Source organism: Orcinus orca, chromosome 2 (assembly GCF_937001465.1).
Source record: "Orcinus orca chromosome 2, mOrcOrc1.1, whole genome shotgun sequence".
NCBI classification, from domain to species: domain Eukaryota; kingdom Metazoa; phylum Chordata; class Mammalia; order Artiodactyla; family Delphinidae; genus Orcinus; species Orcinus orca.
Genome location: NC_064560.1, coordinates 2,601,423 through 2,622,641, shown reverse-complemented (window position 1 = coordinate 2,622,641; position 21,219 = coordinate 2,601,423). Strand labels below are relative to the sequence as shown.

General features: G+C 48.6%; 1 protein-coding gene across 50 annotated transcripts in view; it reads left to right on the top strand.

The window, feature by feature from the left end:
* Nucleotides 1-21,219, top strand: part of ZNF438 (zinc finger protein 438) — a 284,020-nt gene that overhangs the window by 154,109 nt on the left and 108,692 nt on the right. For 21 of the 50 annotated variants that reach the window (XM_033403395.2, XM_049706479.1, XM_049706475.1 and 18 more), the window contains 3 exons: nucleotides 4,012-4,095; nucleotides 12,930-14,742; nucleotides 16,047-19,475. The exons of 5 other annotated variants lie outside the window; for them this stretch is intronic. In XM_033403395.2, coding sequence (XP_033259286.1) covers nucleotides 4,012-4,095; nucleotides 12,930-14,742; nucleotides 16,047-16,665 — 2,516 coding nt within the window. In that variant the 3' untranslated portion in view covers nucleotides 16,666-19,475. Of the gene's footprint in view, nucleotides 1-4,011; nucleotides 4,096-12,929; nucleotides 14,743-16,046; nucleotides 19,476-20,657; nucleotides 20,729-21,219 lie in introns of those variants that run through there. 24 more of the 50 variants (XR_004476149.2, XR_007475770.1, XR_004476143.2 and 21 more) reach the window with 5 other exon arrangements.

Genomic DNA, 21,219 nt, shown 5'->3' with positions numbered 1-21,219 from the left:
ATGCAACATGTGCAGAGGCCGACAGGGTAGAAAAGGCAAGTGACATCTTATTACGAGTATGAAAAGAGAGTGTGAGGACCCTCCCCAGGTTGGCAGGCCATACTTGGAGAAACCGCGCGCTAGTCTGATCCTCCCTTGGTAAAAAGAGAAGCTTAAGGCCAGGAACGATGGTCTCGCGCAGGCTCACTCCAGCAGTAGGTGAAAGAACCGAAGCCAGGCCCCTGCTCGCTCTCGCGCGCGGTGCGGCTCGTCTCGTCACCGCGGGGAGCTCCCCTCACCACCCGGAAAGGGAGATTCTCAGATGCTCCGTCTAGGTGACTAAGGGGCAGGACTTCCCACATGAGGAATTCAGAATTCTTTCAGCATTTTCGGACTTCTTCATTCAGTCCTCATGTTCTTCATTGACCTCAGTTTTAGAAGCAAGTGCAATAGGATCTGAAAAAAATCTGGGAAATTTATATTATAACTGAAATTGTAAAAGACCTTAGTAATGATTTTTTTCCTTTCATTTTTGCTCATCATAAAAAACCTCTTTAAGTCGGTACCTAAAAGTGTTATTAAATTGATTGTGTAATTGATGCTTTAAAAAAGTTACATTTTGACATAGGCCTAGAGGGTTTGTTCATCAAAAGCTCTGTAAAAGGACACCATGGAGTTTGGGATTAAAATATACACACGACTATATATAAAACCAACAAGTACCTACTGTACAGCACAGGGAACTCTACTCAATAACCTATAACAACCTATAACAGAAAAGAATCTAAAAGAGAATAGATATACATGTATACATATAACTGAATCACTTTGCTGTACACCTGAAACTAACACAACATTGTAAATAAACTGTATTTCAATAAAAAAATTTTAAAAAAAAGAAGAGGAAGGCCACCACGGAAGAAGCCTGGCTTTTAAGCACTAGGGCACTGTGAAGGGACTCCCTCTGTGTTAATTTCCTTAAAATCTTAAATTTCCTGTAAGTCTCCAGTAGCCATGCTGTAGACTCCTGTTAGGAAAAGGAAGCGTGCGCTCTCTCCTGAGGGTTACACTCTGATCGGAAAAGGTTAGTCAAAAGGATCTTCATTTTCCCAGCGTCGAGATGGATGGCGTGGCACTCACAGCCACTGGAGGAGACCGACAATATAAACAGAGTCATCGCCAAACCCCTTCCTTAAGTTCAGTGTGTTGGAACGGAAGGAGAGCAGCTTTGGGGCCAGAGTGGGTTCACACCCATCTCTCACCTACCAGCTTGTGACCTCGCCAGGAAGTTTCAGTTCCTGCATCCGTGGCCCAGAGATGTTACTATCAAGAGCGGGTGGAGGATGAAGTGAGATCATAGCTTAAGCACCGAATCTGACTCTTGACGGAGGGACATTTTAGTCCTTCACAAGGGGGTTTAAGGGTTTAGGATGAGGAAAGATAGAGTTATTAAGTAGAAATGGGGAGCATATACTCTACCTATGGTAAATTTTCTCACAAAGAAAAGAAAGGAGGTAGGGCAGTAGCTTGAAGAGGAGAGAAAGCCCAAGGATTATTTATGGTTGTTGGGTTTGTTTGTATAGTTTCTTGTCCAGCAAAAGCACAGGAGAAAGCAAGACAATACAGCTGAGAGCTATCAGGTCACTCATTTAGTGAATAACGTATTGCCTGATGGCCACGTACCAGACAGGGACTAGGGACCGAGGTCCTGGCAGTGAACAAAGCCAGCCCCTGCTTCCTTGGAGCTTACATTCTAGTGGGAGGAGACAGGTGATATAATCTCATTATAAACATAAGTGCTGTGAAGGACAATTAAAACAGTTGAGCGCCTGGGGTGGAGCACGGCCTTCAGGTGGGATGGTCGGGAAGGCCTCCTGAACGCCCGGGGCTCGCTGATGGTGTAGGAGCCCAGAGGCAGCGGAGGGGCCTGGAGACAAGTGGGGGTGCAGCACGGTGTTGGGAACACCCCATTTCCTGATTCTGAGATACACATCTTCTTACCTTTTCGTGTTTTAGGACTCGGGGCATATGGTGTATATTTAGAGCAATAGGGCCTCGCCCTCCTGACCCCCACCCCAGGAAAAAGTAACCATATTTGTGTTGTATAATTAAAGAGGAGAGTTCAGAAGTAGGAAGCAGGGGCAGTGACCTCTCTCTTCCGCACGAAGTGTCAGTCACTTGAAGCTGCTAAAACAAAGTACCATGGACCGAGTGGCTTCCAAACAACAGAAATTTATTTCTCAGGTTTAGAGGCTGAAAGTCCAAGATCAGGGGCCAGTGTGGTCAGGTTCTGGTGAGAGCCCTCTTCTGGGTGGCAGGCTGCCATCTTCTCAGTGTACGCTCCTGTAGCAGAGAGACGTCTCTGGGGTCCCTCTTATAAGGGCACCAATCCCACTCATGAGGGCTCCACCCTCGTGACCTGATTAACTCCTAATACCATTACACTGGAGGTTAGCATTTCAATATGTGAATTTGGGGGTGGGGAGGGAAGGCACAAATACTCAGTTCATTGCAAGGTCAATGCCAAAAATCACTGATAAGAGAGAGAGCCATGGGAAAAGGGTAGGGTGGGGCAGAGGGGTGGGGCCTCAGACAAGCAGTGGGAGAAACCTGGGCTGGTCCCAGTGAGGGACTGAAGGGAGTCTGCTAGGACAAGAAACTGACTGTGGAATCAGTCTGCAGTCTCAGACTGGAAAACTGACATTTATGATGTTGTCCAGTGTTCACAGTGGTTGGATTTCTCCAGCACCAGGCAGCAGGCAGTGGGAGTGGAAAGCATGGGGGAAGTAGGGGAACCAGGCGGGGTAAGCACTGTGGAAAGACGCACGGCATGCCGGGAGTATCCAGGGATGATCAGGCAGGAAGCCAACTCCAGGACCAGGAGTATTTACCTAAGTACACATACCTATGTACGTGCAGAGCCTCGGGGAAAAGAGAACGCAGGTGGACTGTGTCATCACTCCATCCCCTTGGAGAAAATGGGGAGTTAACTCTTACATGTTCCTAACCTGTGGACGAGAGTGAATGTTTCCTTCAGCCAGGTCTGTAGTTGTCATCCAAAGAACAATAAAGATATTGATGGAGGAGAAGCTGGGCAGAATTCAAAAGGAAAGGAGTCCAGATTGGTCCCACAGCTTTCACACTCCGAGGCCTTCGTGGTTTTGTACCTCAGAATCTGTACAGTATATGGGGGTTAGCTCGCGGAGGTCCAGACTGGTCAGCACCACGGGAATAACTCCCACAAGCCCGGGACCTTGGGGCCAGCAGTGCCTGGTCCTTCCTTTTCTTTCTCTTTATTTTCTTCCGAGTGTCAGTATCGTAGGTGGTCTCTCTGTGTTAAGGTAAGATGTACCTTGATTGAAGAAATGAGGAACAGTAAAGATTTAGCAAGCAGGAGTTTTAGGGAATAATTATCCACATAACAAAGAAATACGTGGTGCTGTACATTTGTACTTACAAATCATGAACTGTTTGACATAAAAGCTGAGGTATAGAAAGATCCAGAAAAAAACAAAAATGTCCTAAATCAGTGTGAGTTGTGAAGATAAAATATCTGTACAACTCTACCATAAAGCAGTGCAACCATTATTTCATTTTTTAAAATGCAGTTTGCACATTCTTTAAAGATGTCTGTTCTATAAATATACAGCAAATCTACTTTTGAAATTATGGTATAAAAATAAGAATATCTTTGTGATTCCAGTCCCTTGCTTTTAACTATCCTGCTGTTGAAACATTGTGATCTTTACCACTCTAGTTTCATAATCATGGTATTTTGACCAAAAGCAAGAACTTTCTGCACTGTCCTAGTTTAGTCGTTCCAGCTGACTGCGTGTTCTGATGTTGAAACCTTGTCTTTCCATTCATCCCACTAAGGAAAAGGTTTTCTTCACCAACTGTCATCCCAGATATGTAACTGTTCCAACTGATATTGAAATATAAGGTGTAAACAGAAGGGGTCCATTTTTAACTCAGTGGTGGAAGATTTCTTGCCCTGAGACGTTTATGTAGCTCACTAAAGCCCTTTTGCAGGAGGTGTTTCCCTGCTTGCCAGTCCTGTTGAGAAACAGCTGACTCAGAAGAAGTCTGCATCTCCTGGAAAGACAGCGCGCACAGGTATCTGTTCTATGGGAGTTAGAGTGTCGAACGAAGTGATTCGCTGCTTTCACCTTGATGCGGTCCAGTTAGCAAGGCCTTCTGGGTTTCAGCTGTGTGACTCACCTGAACGTTCACAATCCTAGCAGTATTAACAGCAAAAAGAATAACGGGAGGATGGGCTTAACAAAGCATCCCTCTGGCTTGCTTTGCGTTCCTCATAGATCGTTAGCTCTTAGTCAAATTCTGGCGCTACTCAGTCATTCTTAGATTTGGGTAAAGATACCAAGTTGACTGCTGTGTAATAGTGACTAAAATCTTGCTCACATTACAGGGTTTTTTGGGTTTTTTTTTTTTTTTTTTGCCAAAACGATAAATAACTTCATCTTTCTCGATGCATTAAAAATAAGAATATATCATAGTTTTCAACTGTTTTTCATCAGAAGCACTTGAAATTAAAAATAGTTCCTCCCAGAAATGAGGACTGATACAGGGGGCTTAATTAAAATGAAGGAGAAATTCACTGAAATTGAGCATTATTAAAAAGTATTTTAAATGTAGTACTTTTTAAATTTTCATTTGGGACATTAATTATATGACCCAAAAAGAATAATTGGCTACTAGAATTGAACAAAAACCACATTGTGTAATTTTTTTTCTTTTATTGCCGTTAATGTGTTAGGTAACTGGCTTTTAAATTTGTTCATAAAGAGTGCTTGTTTCCCCATGCTTCGTGACATATTCACATATCTAATTTGTTCAATTTTATGGGCTACAGACCCTCTTTGGATGCTAGACTTTTCTTTCTATAAACAAGCTATCTTAAACTTACTTCTTAATGATCCCCCACCACCACCGCAGCATACTGAAATCTACAAGTGCTGTCAAAGCTCTGGTTGCCCTGACCCACCCTCTGAGAGTCCCCATATTTTCTCTTCCGAATTGAGAAACCCCGTGGCCATTGCTCTCACCGTCCTCCTGAGATGTGGCCAGAGTCGCTAGTCCCACTCTAGACCCCGTCCCTCCCAGGACCCCTGAGACCTGGGCTTACCCCCATCCCCTGAAGGGCCACCAGGGGAGTTTTGTCCCCTGCTAAGCTGGAGAACAACAGCAATTAGCATCAATGCTCAGTATAAACAAAAGAGGAGAGGGTGTCCCCAGAAAACAGCCCTTTACAATGCACGTATGTTCACTCCGATTCACTAGAATTGTTCATCTGCTTAGCACTTTGTCAACTGGATGCAAAAATTGGGGGGCGGGGCAGGGAAAAGAGAGCCTGATAGGCTGGATCAGCTGTAATAAGTGAGCTGTCAGAGAGAAGTGCTTTACAGGTTTATGGGGAGCATCGTTCACAAGTAATAGTTATTTCCTCCTGCTTTCCTTGACTTACCTCTTAAAAAAGAAATACCCGTTTAAGGGTTCAGTGCTGCTGCCGTAGGATTCACGGTCAAGATTTGTGCGTTTTTTCCTCCCACCAAAAATAAATGTCAGGAGCTTCGTACTTCTTGGCAAGAGAAGGTAGGAAACTGCTGAGAATCTAACATGTGGTAAGCACTACCCTGGCACGTTTAATGCGTACTTTCTTCATTTAATCCTGGCAGCGACCAGATACTATTATGCCCATTTCATAAATGGGAACATTCAGGCTGAGTGACTCTCCCAAACCACGAGACAGAGACAGGAGTTGAACCCACATCTGTCTGAACCCCCAAACCCGTGATCTTACCACTAGAGACTGTGATGGTGACTGTCACCGTGCATAATAGCTTCCAGGCAGCAGGTAGACCTGGGAAGAGCCTTTGGAGTCACGCGGGCCAAGGCTTGAGTTCCAGCCTGTTACCCGCTGGCTGCAAAATCTTCATCTGTAAAATGCACATAACAGTAACTCCTGACCCAGCGCGTTGTGGGGATTAAAGGACATAACGCGCGCGAAGTATTTTGCACAGCACCTGACACGTAAATTGGGAACATGCTCGCTTCCTTTGTACAGTGTCGGATTTCCTGAACTTGGGCTCCTAGTAGAATGACTCTAGGCGGGCTGAGTGCTGTAGATGTGTGGACTGGAGTGATGCTTGGCATCCCGAGTCCTTGGAAACAAAGCACCCGTGTGCCTGTGTTGCCAGCGCGCTTTACGGTACCATCTCTCCCGCCAGCACTCAGTACAGCCCTGTAGATGGCGCCGCAGAGCCGGGACATGCGGGGGAACGGGTGGGCCATGGCTCCCCGTGTTTGTAGGTTTTTCAACAGAATTAAGTTGAGCTCCCTTGTGTTCTGAGACGTTTCTTTCATCTCAGATTTCTCCGGGGTTTTACCATGCTTGTTCTAACCAGAGACCATCCTGGGAAACAGTTTGAACCCCAACTGGAACTTATTCTTGGAAAGCCAAGTGGGAGGGAGGACAGGGATGCCAACCAATAAAATTGAAGATAGGGTTTTTCAGTTCAATAACATTAAAACCTAAACAAGTCCTAAAAGTTTTGGCTCTTTTGTGGCCAAGACTTGGCAACACTTTCGCTCTGAGCCTGGAGCCAGGGGCTGCGTCAAGAGCGGGGGGCCCCCTCTCTCCACCTGCTCTCCGCTCCGGCTTAGCCGCGGGCCCTCGGGTCCCCGCAGGTGGAATGAGGGGCAGCCGTGCCCGAACCAGCCAAGGGTCGGGTGGGAAGAACTCTGTTCAGAAGCGACACTGCGGGCCTTGGTTCATGCCGGTGGGAATCAGGAAGTGAGCTCCTTGCAGCTCTTGGACAGTCGCCCGCCCCGTGTTCCTGTCTCTTAACACTGTGTGCGGGGCCACGCTGTGGCACAGTCAGATGGGGCTGGCTCAGATGCGGGCGCGCGGTGCCACTGGGCCCTCGGCTTCCATCCGCCGCCTGGCAGGGCAGCTGACACGCACCAGCCCCGGGCTCTGGAGGAGATGGAGGGGGACGCACACGGTGCTTTCTCCGGACAGATACCTGGCCGCCTTTCTGGGTTTGTCAGAACCCTGTGGATAGGAAGTGGGAACTTTGAATATCTGCTTTTACCTTCAGGTGACTATTACCTTTTCATCAGTTCTCTAATAAGTGGGCTGTTGGAAAGAATCATTTGATGGTAATTGAAGTTTGGAGATATGACAAGCCATTGCTATTTCAAATTTTTTTCTTCTCCTTAAAATCCAGAGATAAAAATTATATTTTGGAGCTAATTAGGGCAATTTTGTAAAGAATTTTCCCCCTTTTGAGGGGAGGATGAAGGAGAGGAAGGAAGGTCACTGCTTTGCATTGGAATGGGACGGACCTGGGTTGTGTGGATTTTGGCATGTAATTAACTTCCTCAAGCCTCTTTTTGCCTCATCTGTAAAAGGGGACAATAATGTTTATTTGCAGAGTTTGCATAAGGATTCAATTAAAAGACCAGCATAGATTCTAGACCATAATAAGGACTCATTGCCTCCTCGTTTTCCTTTAATCCACAGTTAGATCAAATTCTCACCAACTGTAAATGTCACTCTTCGAAATAATTGTTCAATATGCTTAACATATTAAAAACAGTCCACATTTAAAATCCTAATACTAAGTATTTGCATTGTAGAGCTGTGCAAAAATTAATTTTACTGAGTGAGGCTTTTATGTTTTCAGTTTAGAAAAGTCCATGTTTAGTGCCTCAGAGTCCTGTGGGTCTCTAACTGTGTTATGGGTAATTCCGCAGGATTTCCAGAAACGATGAATGTCAGTAGAAATTTCGACTTACCATTTAGTGCACAGTTCTGTGAAATCTGTAAGTTAGTAGGTGACAGGTGACGGGGTTTAGATCACACCATCTGGGAGAGGCCTTGTAAATGTGTCGTGGAATAAACCACTGTTGCAACTACATGGCCGAGAAAGACTTCCCACAATCAGACATCTCAGTGTTTTAAAAAACTTAATGGCATTTGCAGTTTCTCTAAACACTCCTATTGATCAAACCTCTTTAAAAAGAAAAAGAAAAGAAAACCCCTGTAGTTATTGTAGCATAACTGACCTTTATTGCAGACGGCCCTGTTTTATTTTAAAGAGCCAGTGTTGGGAGGAACAGTTCTCAGGACTGCGGTTGTCCTTCGGGGATGAGCTCTGATGCTTCTCAGGGCTGAACCTTGGGGGGTAGTGATGAACTGCCTGTCAGACGATTCGATTACTTCCCTTATCATTAGCAATTCTTATCATTAAGTAGGCAAGGAAAGTAAAAACCCGAGATGCTCTCAAGGTGTCATCTGGACACAGTCATTTACGTACGGACGCACACTTACCCATCACAGATATCCCCACGGATAACCTTTTGCAAAACGGATCCAAAAGGGAAACTTTCGTTTTCCTTTTATTCATTCAAAAAATATTTGTAAGTACCTCCTGTGTGCCAGGCCCAGAGAGTATTCAGTGGGAGATACACATTCATCCCACCCCGACCTGTACTTCCCCCGGTGGCTCCACCCCGAAGGCCACACTAAGGCCAGTTTCTTTAGTTTCCTTTGAGAGAAATTCTGTGTGTATACAGGAATAGATCTGTGTGTGTTTCTCACTGCTTTTTTTTTTAAATCCAAGTGATAGCATACGATAAACCTCACATCTTGGAGAGTATTCCACATCAGTCTAACTCATTCTTCTTTTCCACTGTGGCACAGTATTCCGTTGTATGGTTGGATGAGTATTGTATTAGTACCCTGTTGCTGGACGTTTTAGTAATTCCTAGGGGTTCTTTTTTCCTTCTATTTTTGTGGCCTCGCCGTCTTTCTCCTGCCTTGCTTTTCTTCTGATGCATCGTTTCATTCCCTATCACTGCATCATTAATGATTCTGGGAGGTGGGACTCAGCACCACCTTCGTGAAGACCCCACCCTTGTATGTAATCCCCAACAGATCCGGGCAGGCATGAGCAAGTTAGCTTACTGTGCAAGGCCTTGTCTTTTCACCCCACAGACTTCTCGTGACTAGCTTGTGGTTAGTGATCATGAAGCCAGTTGATACGCTCTTCTACGCCAGCACCCACTTCTTTGAATTGCAGGGAACTGAAGGATGACTCTGTGCGGCGGGCCCCGTACTTCTCACCCAGGGCCCTGTGGTCTCAGGCCACCAGGCTGCTCACCGATCAGTGTTCTCTGTTGCCGGGACAGCTGGTTACCCTAAAGAGTTTCCTGTGCTCCTGGACCACGGTCGGCCTCCTTTTCTTTTGACTGCCATTGCTCTTTGTGTGTGATTTTATTTCCACTGTAATGGACGAACTCTTGAAGATCAGTTGAAGCACATCCACTTTTTTTTTTTTTTGCGGTACGCGGGCCTCTCACTGCTGTGGCCTCTCCCGTTGCGGAGCACAGGCTCTGGACGCGCAGGCTCAGCGGCCATGGCTCACGGGCCCAGCTGCTCCGCGGCATGTAGGATCCTCCCGGACCGGGGCACGAACCCGTGTCCCCTGCATCGGCCACCAAGGAAGGCCGAAGCACATCCACTTTACATGTATCGTAATTAGCTCCCTCCCTCGCCTTTGGAATGGCTCAATAAAGATAGGTGGTTTCATTGCTGGAAACCTTAACTGTCAGAAGGTTGCTTCCTTACACTTGGTCATAAAACCTAGGAAGCCCCTTCCCAGTGGAAGTCTTTGGGGACCTTGACGTGACCTTGACCACCGCTTGTTGCTTCAGCTGCATCTTCTCTTCTTTGTTATTTCTGCTCCTCATTGTGCTGGCGTCGCCATTCTCTGCCTCTGAGGGTCAGTTTTCTGTTTCTAGCTGTTCCTCCTCTCTTCACTCTAATCCCCGTCTTTTTCCCTCCTCGCATGTCTGTTTTCTTTAAAGCGACGTCTACTCCAGAGCTTGCTTGTTTCTGCCACTATTTGTGGGGTTCACGTCCCAACAGCGTCACTTACTGTCTCTCTTGTTAGTTCCTCAGGTGGTTCGTCAGTTGGCCTCACCTCTCCCCTTTATCTCAAAAGGTTTTGTTGTTGTTTGGTTTGGTTTTTCGTTTGTTTGTTTGTTTTTAAATCATGGTGCAAACCCATTTCCTTATGCTGGCAGTGGGCAAATTTTCAAAGTAATTTGGCATTGTTCAAGCTTGCTTTTAAGTTATGTTTTTTTTTTTTCTTTCAGCCACTGGTCACTTTATCACAAATACCACTTACAAATTAAACAAATAATTATCAGATTTCTGAGCCCATGCCTAACCCTGTTCCAGGCCCTGAAGAGGCAGATAAACTCCCCTCCCTCGAGAAATTCACTCCAGGGGTGGGGGGGCTGCGGACCATAATGAAGTCCGTGAGCACGTGTACGGGAGAAAATTAAAACGGGAAGGCGGGGTAGGGAGCTCAGAATGGGGTACAGGTTACTGAGGCGCTCAGGGAAGAGTTCATCACGAAGAGGCCGTTTGAACAAAACTTGAAGGGAATGCTGCAGCAGGTACCGGCGGTCACCTAGGGAAGCAGTCAGGGTGGTGAGAGCGCAGGCGAGGACCAGCCCCAGGGGGGCGGTTGGCGTGCCTGGAGGCGGTGCGGGTCAGAGGGCTCCCAGGAGCCGAGGGCGCCAGGCCCTGGAGGCCCCTGCGAGGACTTGGGCTCTGGCTCGGGGACGAAGAGCCGACTGCACAGACTTGAGCAAGACAAGTGACGTGTCTTGTGCTGCGATGCGTTACTGTCACGTACTATTTCAAGAGGACTTGCGGCTAATTAAGGCCAGCATAGCCTTTCTTCCAGCTCTTCTCGCTATAAATATTGTGTGCTCGATCACTTAGGAGTATGGCCTAGACAGAAATCACCCAATGTTTCTTCTTTTTTCCCTCCCTCACCCCCGATAGGTTGTGTAGATGCAAAGACCATTGTGATTGTTAGTGGAATTATTTAATAAGCCTTGTCCCTAGGCAACCAAAAGCTTTCAATACTTTTAAGCTCTCTGCAAACTTTCACCAGTTCTGATTTAGTATATTTATCAATACGTACAACTTACGTCAGTACTTCTTGCAGAAAGATGAGATGAGGCTTAACATGAAAGACGTTTAAATTTAAAGGCTGTGAAAGTAGAAGTAAAAAATAAATTATGCAGGGAGATGAGGCAAATGTAGCATATCAATTTGGGTGACTGTTGTGAGGTGATCGACCAGTCAGTTTACCCGTGAACTTCATGGTAGCAAAGCCAAAAAGGAAAAATAACAGATGACATAATTATCCTTGTCAGATGCCCCCAGACCGTAACACGACTCTTTTTCCTTCTTCCTCTAATGTAAGCTACCAAAGTAAACTGGTCCGTCAGGATATATTTCAACCTCATTCCTCCTGTGCTACTCATTTGTTTACTCGCAGAGTGTCATTTTTGCTGAAAACATCAATTTTCTGCTAAAATTGCCACTTCACTAACGGTAGACATGAAAATCAAGGTTGATTTTTTTTAACGTGTATTTGTCTGCTTTACCAGAGTGCCAGCTACCTAAGGCAGAAATGTATCCATTCACCTTTAGATCCTCGATGGCCCCTAAAGGAATAGCTCTCCAGTCCTCTTCCTATGGCTCCAAAACCTAACAGGCTGAAAACAGAAAGTGTTATCAAACGCTGGGCGCCAAAGCTCATGCAGAGGCAAGGCCCGAACTGAAATAAGACCCTTTAAAAACCTTCATGTTTTTCCCGCTTGTGAATACTCATGTGTTACTCCAGAGGTGGTACTAGGTTTAACTAGGGGTACTCTGCAGACTCTGCTGGGTGTTAGGTAACATCTGGCGTGAGCATCTTACTACTTTCCTAAAATTTGAAAGTGTAAATTCCAAAATACATCTGGCCGCAGTGGTTTCAGAAGAGGACTCACGGGCCTGCCACATCCACTGTCTAGAATAGTGTAGGTAGCTGGTAAACCCGCGTCGAAGTGAAGCTTGACGAACACGAGGTACTTAGAAATGGGAAGCTCCTCCGCAGCCAGGCCTTAGGAGCTTGAGGCCTCAGGGGATCAAGTCAGTGAATCAGCCCTGAGAAGCAAGAACTGTTTCCTTAATTGTTCCTCAGAGCAGTAATCACTGCTCTTCCATCAGCCTAATAAATCTGGGGAATGTGAAGTGTTAGTCTCTCAGTTAAAGTTGTTCCTCTTGGTGTCCTGGAAGGGGCTTTTTGTGTGATTCATGTATTTTTTATGTTGTCTCTGTATCTTATCACTGTGTATCTTTTTGTTTTTCTTCTAACATGCTTGTAAGGTGTCACGTCAGCTTTTTTAATACTGGTGATTTAATTGCAAAAGCACACATAAACAGTTTGGAAGGTATGAGAAGAAATCCACAAGTCACACGGGAAAACAGCCACCAAGCCAGCATTCAAGCTGGAATTCATCCACTGTGCAGAACGAATTGGCTGCCAGTGGGTCAAACTGTGTATCCTGAAATTGAGTGAAAAAGAAGTTTGATACAAGAAACATTTGTTTCGTACCAAAGATACAGTGGGAAATAGCAAGGCAGATCCAACACGGGCTTCACGCTCACAGAGCTTAATAGGGAAAGCAAGACATTTATATGAAAGAAATAGAGTACAAGGCAGAACGTGCCAGAGGGTGGGCAGCCCGGGAGCTTGGGGGAGGGGTGGGGTCGCCCTGGCAGAATTAGGCCAGTGGAGAGGACAGACTTGTGGAATACAAGGAGGGGGAAGCCCCAGCTCTCAGGAAGCTCTGTGTTTAGTTGTGGAGATGCATAAACAGATAAATTACCGTGGAAAGTGGTGAATCATCAGTCCTGGGAGGGTGGGCAGGAGCTGACCTTCAGGCTGGGTCTTGAGGAACACGGGGTTTGCCCCCAAGGGCAGGGCTGGGTCTAGGGATGCTTCCAGGCAGAGGGAATGGTTGGATGCTTATGTGACACCAGCGTGACTTTTTATGCTGCATTGTCATTGCAGGTGAATCAAACAGCCCTCCTGGAACGATTCAGGGTGGGAAGGGTCTGCAGGGTAAGAGTCAGTTTAGAACCATCGCTCCAAAACTTGCGCCCCGAGTCCTGGCGCCCAGAGTGGTCCCGGGCCCGGCGCCCTCCCTCTCTGACCACGCGCATCCAGGCCCCTCCCTCGGCTCGAAGGCCCTGGGGATGCCCCCCCAGAATTACGCGCTGATGCAGGTGGCCGGCCAGGAAGGGACCTTCTCTCTCGTCGCTCTGCCACACGTCGCCTCGGCTCAGCCACTCCAGAAACCCAGACTGCCTCTGCCCAAGAACCTGAAGCTGCCCATCCCCCGGTACCAACGCCCAGGACATAGCAAAGGAGCCAGAAAGAAACCGGGGTGCAGCTCCTCCGACAGGGGCTGTAGCCAAGCTCCCACCCAAACCCAAGCGGCCCCTCCCCTGCCTGAGCATCCCGAGGCCCCGCACAAGCCCAGCCCACCCAAGCCGGCGCTGGCACCCGGCCAGGCCCCGGCCTCGCTGACCAGTGGGGGTGGCCATGGAGACCCTGGGCCCCCAGGGACCAGCGACCACGGAGGTCGGGACCCTCCCACCGCCCCAGCGCTGTCCACACCGGAGGAGCCCTCTGCCGAGCGGGGCCTCCCGAAGAGTTCAGGGAGAGCAGGCGTTGCAGGCAAGAAGCCCTCCAGGAAGCCTGCTGTCGCCAGCGGAGAACTTAGAGAACAGGTCGACCCTGCCAGGTCCGTGACCCATTTGTCGCCAGGCGTTTTTGGAAACGCGATTCAGGTGGTCCCTTCCATCCCCAGAGGTAAACTGCCCATCCTGCCCTACTCAAGAACGAGGGCGTCGCAAGTTTACAAAGGCGGAGCAGCTGTGAACGTTGCGCATGTTTCTCTCCCTGGGCTCAGGGCAGCCGGTGATAAGACCTCGTCCATCCCGGAGGGCTTCTGTTCGGCCCCCCAGGTGGCCGACAGGGCACCTGCCCCACAGGCGTCGTGGCAGAGCCCCTGCGACAGGGCCTACTGTCCGGCCACCAAAGCCGACCTCAACCACAAAACAAAACCGAACGGCGGGGCAGCCAAGAGAAGAGGAAGAAAACGGAAGGTCCCGGATGAACTTCTGACATTTCAGAGTAAAAGGAGGAAATGTGTCAGTAATAAGTGTAAAGATGGCAAAGAAAGAGCCAAAGCCGAGCCCCAGGAATCCAAGGACCAAAAACCTGGGTCTGTGAAAAAATACCGCAGCATCATGCCCAAACCTGTCCTGGTCCTGCCGGCCCTGGCTGCCCTGGCCTCACCCGCGGCCACGCTACAGCCCCCGGCGCCCGGCAGCCGGGAGCACGCGTCGTTCAATCACTCCCTCGCCGCCCCCAAGCATCTGGGCTGCAGGCAGGACGACGGCCCCTCCCCGAAGCCCGGCTCGGCCTTTAGAAATGGGTTCTCCAGCCTCAAGAAGCCTTCGCACAGATGCCACGTGTGCGAGCACGCCTTCCAGCCCAAGCAGCACCTCCGCGAGCGCGCCAACACGCACAGCGACAGCCGGCCCTACAGCTGCCGGCTCTGCCGCAAAGCCTACGTGCGGCCGGGCAGCCTGAGCGCACACGTGCGGCTGCATCACGGCGACTCCCGGCCCAGGAGGCTCGTGTGCTGCGAATTCTGCGCCAAGGTGTTCGGCCACGTCAGAGTCTACTTCGGCCACCTGAAAGAGGTGCACGGGGTGGCCGTCAGCACCGAGCCCTCCCCCTGCGAGCCGCAGCCGGGGGACTTGCTGAGGACCAGGGAGCAGACTGCCCGAGGGATGGAGGGACCGGTGGACAGGTGAGTGTGGGGATGCTTCGGATTTGAGGTCAGGGCCAGATTCCACATGCAGCAAGGTGGGTTTGGAAGACCCTCCCCCAGGTTAAGATTTCATAAGGGAGCTGCCACCTCTTCCCCCTGTTCTCTGAAGAGTGGCCGCATTCCTCTCTGGTCTCTGATCATTAGTGATTTTTGATGACTCCGCCTTCTACGAGCCAGGACACAGAGGTCCCTTTGAGGGACGCTGGGGACAGTTGGGCAAGAGATTAATTTTGCATCTGAAATATGAAAGAGTAACTTAGTGTCTATAGTTCTGGTGCTTCCGAGAAGTAATGTTCTCCAAACTCTTGGCCACAGAATGTATACCCAAAGAGCACCATTTAGCCCAGAACACGGCGTGGCAGGTGGCGGGGACTCAGCGCGGCTCTGCTGCACGGACCAGCCCCCGGGTGCGGGCCCGAGGCGCAGCACTTGCCCTGTTTCCCCGTCAGGCCGGGTTTGCCGTCTCCTGTGTCCTTGTCTGTTCAGCGCTGCTTCCCAGCACCGTAAACGAGCCAGCTGAGTAATCTGAAAGACTGCCAGGCGGGTCTGAGAGTTGGAGTAAACCAGGGAAACGCCCTGGTCTGTCCACCTTGCTCTAGGTGATGGGGCGGAGGTTGCGCTGAAGGGAATGCTCGTCAGCACCGTGAAACTTAAACATTTTCCAGCACTTTAGATCCTCGGCCCCTGACCGTTCCCAGTTGTCCTAATGGTTCTAAATCCTTTCTGTTCAATTTCAGCTTGGTCTGTCATATTCATTAAAAATAAGTTACGCCTGTCCTGTTTCCTCCCGGCCTTTCTGGGGGTTTCTCTGTGTCTCTGTAGGCATTTCTGCCCCTTTTCCTGAGGTACATAGCGGCCTCCCCAAAGAAACCTCACTTCTTAATTGTTGAACGGAGTCCATGCTGAGTTTTAGCTAAGGTGTCCAGCCTGCACTGGGTGCTCAGGGAGAAGGAGGGCCCTGGGGGGCGGGGGGACAGTCGCCTCAGCTGGACCCAGCGAGTTCCTGCCGCTCTCCTGGTGCTCACGTCTGTTGCCATGGTAACCAAAGAACAGGTGGCTCCCGGGGGAGCCTCCTTCCGAAGTGGACCCTGCGGGCGCGGGAAGTGTGAGGCCCCAGGCAGCACTGACCTTGGCCTTCACCGTGGCCTCTGCCTCCCACGCGCTCTCTGCTTGCCCCTCCTCGGTGAGTGTGTCTGAGATCCCCGAAGGCCAGGAGCTGTAAGGAGAAGTTCTGCTTGTATTCTTCCATGAGATCTGATACAGACTCTTTCCCCCCTTTCCAGGGAGACCAAGTCCAGCCTGGAAGAAGACCTCCTTCTAAACCAGGCTGATGAGGTCAAATTCCAGATCAGATGTGGCCGCTGTCAGATCACTGCCCAGTCTTTTGCTGAAATCAAGTTCCACCTGCTTTACGTTCATGGAGAGGAAATCCAGGGCCACTTGCAAGAGGAGCTCTCACCCTCCCCAGGAAGCAGGGGAGCTCAGGGAGAACTGGTTCAACAGGCTGCTCCTTTCTGGAAACATCCTGAGAGAAGAAAGCAGCTTAAGCACCGTCCCTTGGACGGGGAGCTCTGTGCAGTCCCCAGACTGAAAAAGCAGCTCTACCTCCGTCATCAGAATGAGGTGGAGATACTTGCGAAACGTGAAGGAGCCCAGCCAGGACCCAGTGAGCCCGGAGGACACCCCCAGGGCCCCGAGGGTCCCGGCCCCGACGCTGCCCTCTCCCCGCCCCGGCCTGGCTTTCGCTGCGTCCTTTGTGCACAGATGCTGGGAAGGAAGGAAGAGCTGCTTCTGCATTGGGAAGAGCGCCACAAGTGCGAGGACCCTCTGAAACTCTGGACGGTTCTCAGCACGCTCTCCAGCCAGGGAGTCATCGAACCTTCCAGCGAGACCGGAAAATGAGACAGGGAGCCGGGGGGTAAGGGGAGGTTTTCTCTCCGCTTCCTCTGTTCCATGGTGGTGCTTAATACCAAAAATCAAGCAGGTTAGGATCAGCTTTAATGAGCACAGTGAGTTTTGTACAGTTTTATTTTATTATGAAATATATACGTATGGGGCTTCCCTGGTGGCGCAGTGGTTGAGAGTCCGCCTGCCGATGCAGGGGACGCAGGTTCGTGCCCCGGTCCGGGAGGATCCCACATGCCGCGGAGCGGCTGGGCCCGTGAGCCATGGCCGCTGAGCCTGCGCGTCCGGAGCCTGTGCTCCGCAACGGGAGAGGCCACAGCAGTGAGAGGCCCGCGTACCGCAAAAGAAACAAACAAACAAACAAATATATATATATACACACACACACATATATATGTACATATGCCCTTGATGCATATTTTTCTAACATAATGCAGTTTTATTTTAAAATTCTATGTCCTGTTAGTATCTGAGACTTTTATTTCAGATTCAATAAAAAGATAAATTTGCAGATTGAAATGTAGAGTATTATAGGCTATTCAAGTACGGTTTTTAGTAAAAACACGTGTTTGAGTTATTTCCTGTCTGTGTGCGTGTATGTGTCCTTTTGTTCACATGTTTTCTGTTTAAGTAGGTCGACAAATGTGGTAAATGTCCAGGTGACAAACTCATTTCTGTCTCAACCCTGGCCTACTGTTGATCTTTATCAGATTCTCTAGTTTGTTTGAATATGCCGTAGAGCAGCACCTTAAACAAGGTTCTCATCTGTCATAACTGGAAGTCTGTGTTTTCAGGACTTCGATTTTTTTTAATTCATTTTCTTAAGTGCACATGCGTTGAAGCTTAGATGCTATAAGTCTGATACCTGTAGTGTTCCCGTCAAAGTCATCAGCCATTTCTTAGTACTTCAGCTAATAGAAAAACCACTTTTTTGTTAAAAAGTTATTTTCAAAAAGTCTTTTGAGTCAGAAAATTTACAACCTGGAGAGTGAACTGTGTAGTTCAGCCCAGATGTCAGGTGTCTCAGCGGCCTTTCCTCTTCCCCAGTAACTTCAGAGGGCTGTCACTGGCTGATCAATTTTAGATGCAACTGTGCCTTTCAAGCCCGGGTCCTCTTTGAAAGTCAGGAGTAAATGATTACCTGTTAAATTCTTGGGAAATTACCTCGAATCAGAAATGTTGCCATTTGAAGTTTCTGGCCATCCTGGCTGCAAAATCGTTCTCTCGGAATGCGGGAGTCTGAACACTTCAAGCCACTGGGATCCCGGGCTTTGGTTGAAGGCGCCGTGCACGTGGCCAGCCCTGTTCCTGAAGCTGGGCCCGGGCATCGTCATAACATTTTTCTGTGTTAAAGGAAGTTACCTAAACGGAGGAAGACCTAAATTCTAACTGATGAGCTAGCGGGTCTTAAATCATCTTTCTGAATGTCTCGTTTTAAAACCAAGTGTTCATAAGTACAACTTGGTTCAAATAGCGCAAAAAAAGGAAAACTCAATCCTTGGCTTTTTTGCAAATAGTTTTATAAATTTGAGAATAAGAAGGTAGGGATAGAAATCTCGGAAAGATTCTGCTGTGATTCATCAATCGATCACACTGCACCCAATCTCAGAGAGATACTATCAGACCTCCACTGTGTGAATATTTTTAGAACTCGGCTAGTCACGGGACAGCTTTACTATTCAGCGCAGCATCTAGTTTGTTTTGGGAAGAGTGGTCTCGGAGACACTAACAAATGAGAGCTACCACGAATACTACTTGAGTTCAAACCATGAAACTTGACTTAAACTCTAAAGTGCTTCTTAGACCCCTCTGTCTTCAGATGCTAAGCAGTATTTCTGAAATCCTGGCCAAGAAGCTCGGGCAGAGGAGCGGGTCCGCTTGGAGACAAAGGTGTGGGGGGCAGAGTGCATCCACCCCGCACGTAGAGGAGAGTCCGAAGTCCCCAAGGTTGCGAGGACTCTCCCCTGTGGCCCATGTTTAATCCCATATTCTTGCAGTGAGAACAAGACAGCGAGGGCTCAGGTAGCCTCTGGAAAGAAATAGAGTGTTAGGATGGGCCAAGAGCAAAGCTGGGGAGATGCAGTTGGCTCTTCACGAAGCGCTCTGCCTGGGTCCCCTTCTCAGGACGCTCCCTGCGTTTCTCCAGGAGCAGCCCAGTGCCACCTAGGTCAGGGAGTTTCTGGTCCTTAACGACGACGCTTCTTCAGTGGGAATGCTGCGAAAAGGGACTCCGACTGGGGAGGTAGGATAAAAGGGAATCGTTCAGCTAAAGAACTTCGGGAACAGCTCAAGTTGATTCCCCGGGGGGTCTTGCTTGCCAATCCTTCCGTGGGCGCAGACGTCCCAGCCTACGTAGGTGACCCACAGGCAGTGACGTGTACAAGGAGGTGCTGTGAGGCTTACTGCCCGTGAGTTACCTTTCGAGGCCCCATTCTCCCACCGGTAAGATGGGAGCCGTGACACCCCCCCCACCAAAGCATCTGTTGTGAATGGTCGATGCCACACAAATAGAGCGTGGGGCACACTTGGGCCACGGAGTAACTGGGGGCTGTTATTTATTATACCTTTGGGCAGACTTGCAAGAAGAGGTATGTGGTGCCGTAGAAGGGTAACTTAAAACAGCTCAGGTCGGCCTCACGTCCAGGATTCAAGGATAAAACCTCTACGGAGAACCACAGACATTTGCATCTTTGCATAAAAAGTGTATTTTAATTTTTAAATAAACTGGGATTGGGATCACATGGAGGTTTGACGTCTATTTAGTCAATACAGGAGGTAAACTTCACTAGATGATCTCTGTTCTCAGTTCCACTGTGGGCCACGAATCCCTCCCCGTGGCTGCCCTCCGCGGCCTCTGCTGGCCCTGGTCACAGCGCCCGCCCCAGTGTCCTGAACCTCACAGTGGGCTTGTCTGTTTCCCACACTGGACCATAAGCCTTTTGAGGGCAGGGACTGTGTCTTTGCTCAGCACATAGCCCCGGAGGATCCAGCCCCTGACAAGGAACAGTGTACAATATTTGTTGAAAGAATAGATACGTGAGCGAAAAACACATAAAATTGTCCCTTTCCCTTTCTATGAGTAAATCCAGCTTCAGGAGCTCCCCACCTTAGAGCTAGGAAGGCACGGAGGCAGATTTGGTCTTAAATGCAGCACGTCCATTTCCCTGCATGTCTTTCGCTTCTCGGCAAGTTGTCCCAGAGCCAGAAAAATGAGGGGGTTTTTTGTTTTGTTTTTTTTCTTTTTCTTTTGGCCCTAAATTATTTCTGAAAGTCACAGCATTTTAGATTTGTATTGTTTCATTAGCTGTCACTTTTATTCACGACCCCTTTCGTTTCTCTCTCTTTCTCTGGACCTCTTCCTGCTGGAGCTTGACCGTTCCTCTCATATGGAAAGTTGTCTGTTCATCAGCACGCCATAAATAATCCAACCTGCGTGCATTCCACTGTCTGCCCTGGCTCCATGCTCCTTCCCACCCCCCAGCTGCCCCGCTCCAGTTTTCTGTGGCCCCAGTGACATGATCGTTGGCAATAAATGCTCAGCTCCATTTATTTACTGGAATTCTCAGATCTGGACCAGTTTGCTCCATTCAAGCTGCTGACGTGTTTTGTTAGGTACACATTGTGTAGAATCTCCCCTTTGTGCTGAGCTCGGAGGAAAGGGCCCCGGTAAGGATGAACTGGGATTTAACAGGTATTTAGCTTCAACTTTATATGGACTTGCCTAACGTCAGGCAGTCCGCAGCTTATCTGGACTTGGGGTCCAATACATATTTGAACCATATTCACCTCTCCAGGGATGCTCCTTTTGGAGGTGAAATGTTTATTGTATCTCGTATTTGGTCATGGTCATGGTTATCCCCATAATAAAACTATAACCGTGGTTTTGCAAGCATATTTTAAATTTGTGTTTAGGATGTTAGCTAAGTAGTACATCACATCTTCCGTGCTCTGAAGTGTGAGAATGTTTCAATGTGTTGCCTTAACCCTAGGAGAAAATCCAGGGTCTACTGAAGGAGACCAAATGTGACACTTGTTCTGATTTTGATGTGAAGCTAAACAGGTTTGGGATTTTTTTTTTTTTTTTCCAGTGAAACTTGCTCACATGTTCAAAATTGCCCACCACGCCTTGGTCAGCGTAGCCATAAAGAATTCACCTGTAATAGGATGGCAGTACTTGCCTCTTTCAGTACATTCCACGAACAAAATTGCAAGTGGTTAGCATCACAATAGATCATGTTTTGATAAATCAGCCACTAAGTGCTACTCAAAAAAATGAAAGATTTTACCTTCTGTCATTAAGTAGGAATTTAATCTCCAGTCAGGTGTGGCAAAGAGACCGCCCACCAGGTGTTCTAAGGGCATTTGCAGAAACAGCAATGAACTTGATCTGATTGTTGCCTGAGTTGTCATGCAGACCTTACCACAAAAATTTGGCCACGGAGGAGATCCAGGGGCTCAAACATACGAGCTGCAGGACCCTCCCTAAGCTCTGGCTATTTCCGGAAGTCATTGCTAAGTGTGTGCTCTTATGAAACTAATACACTGCCTTTT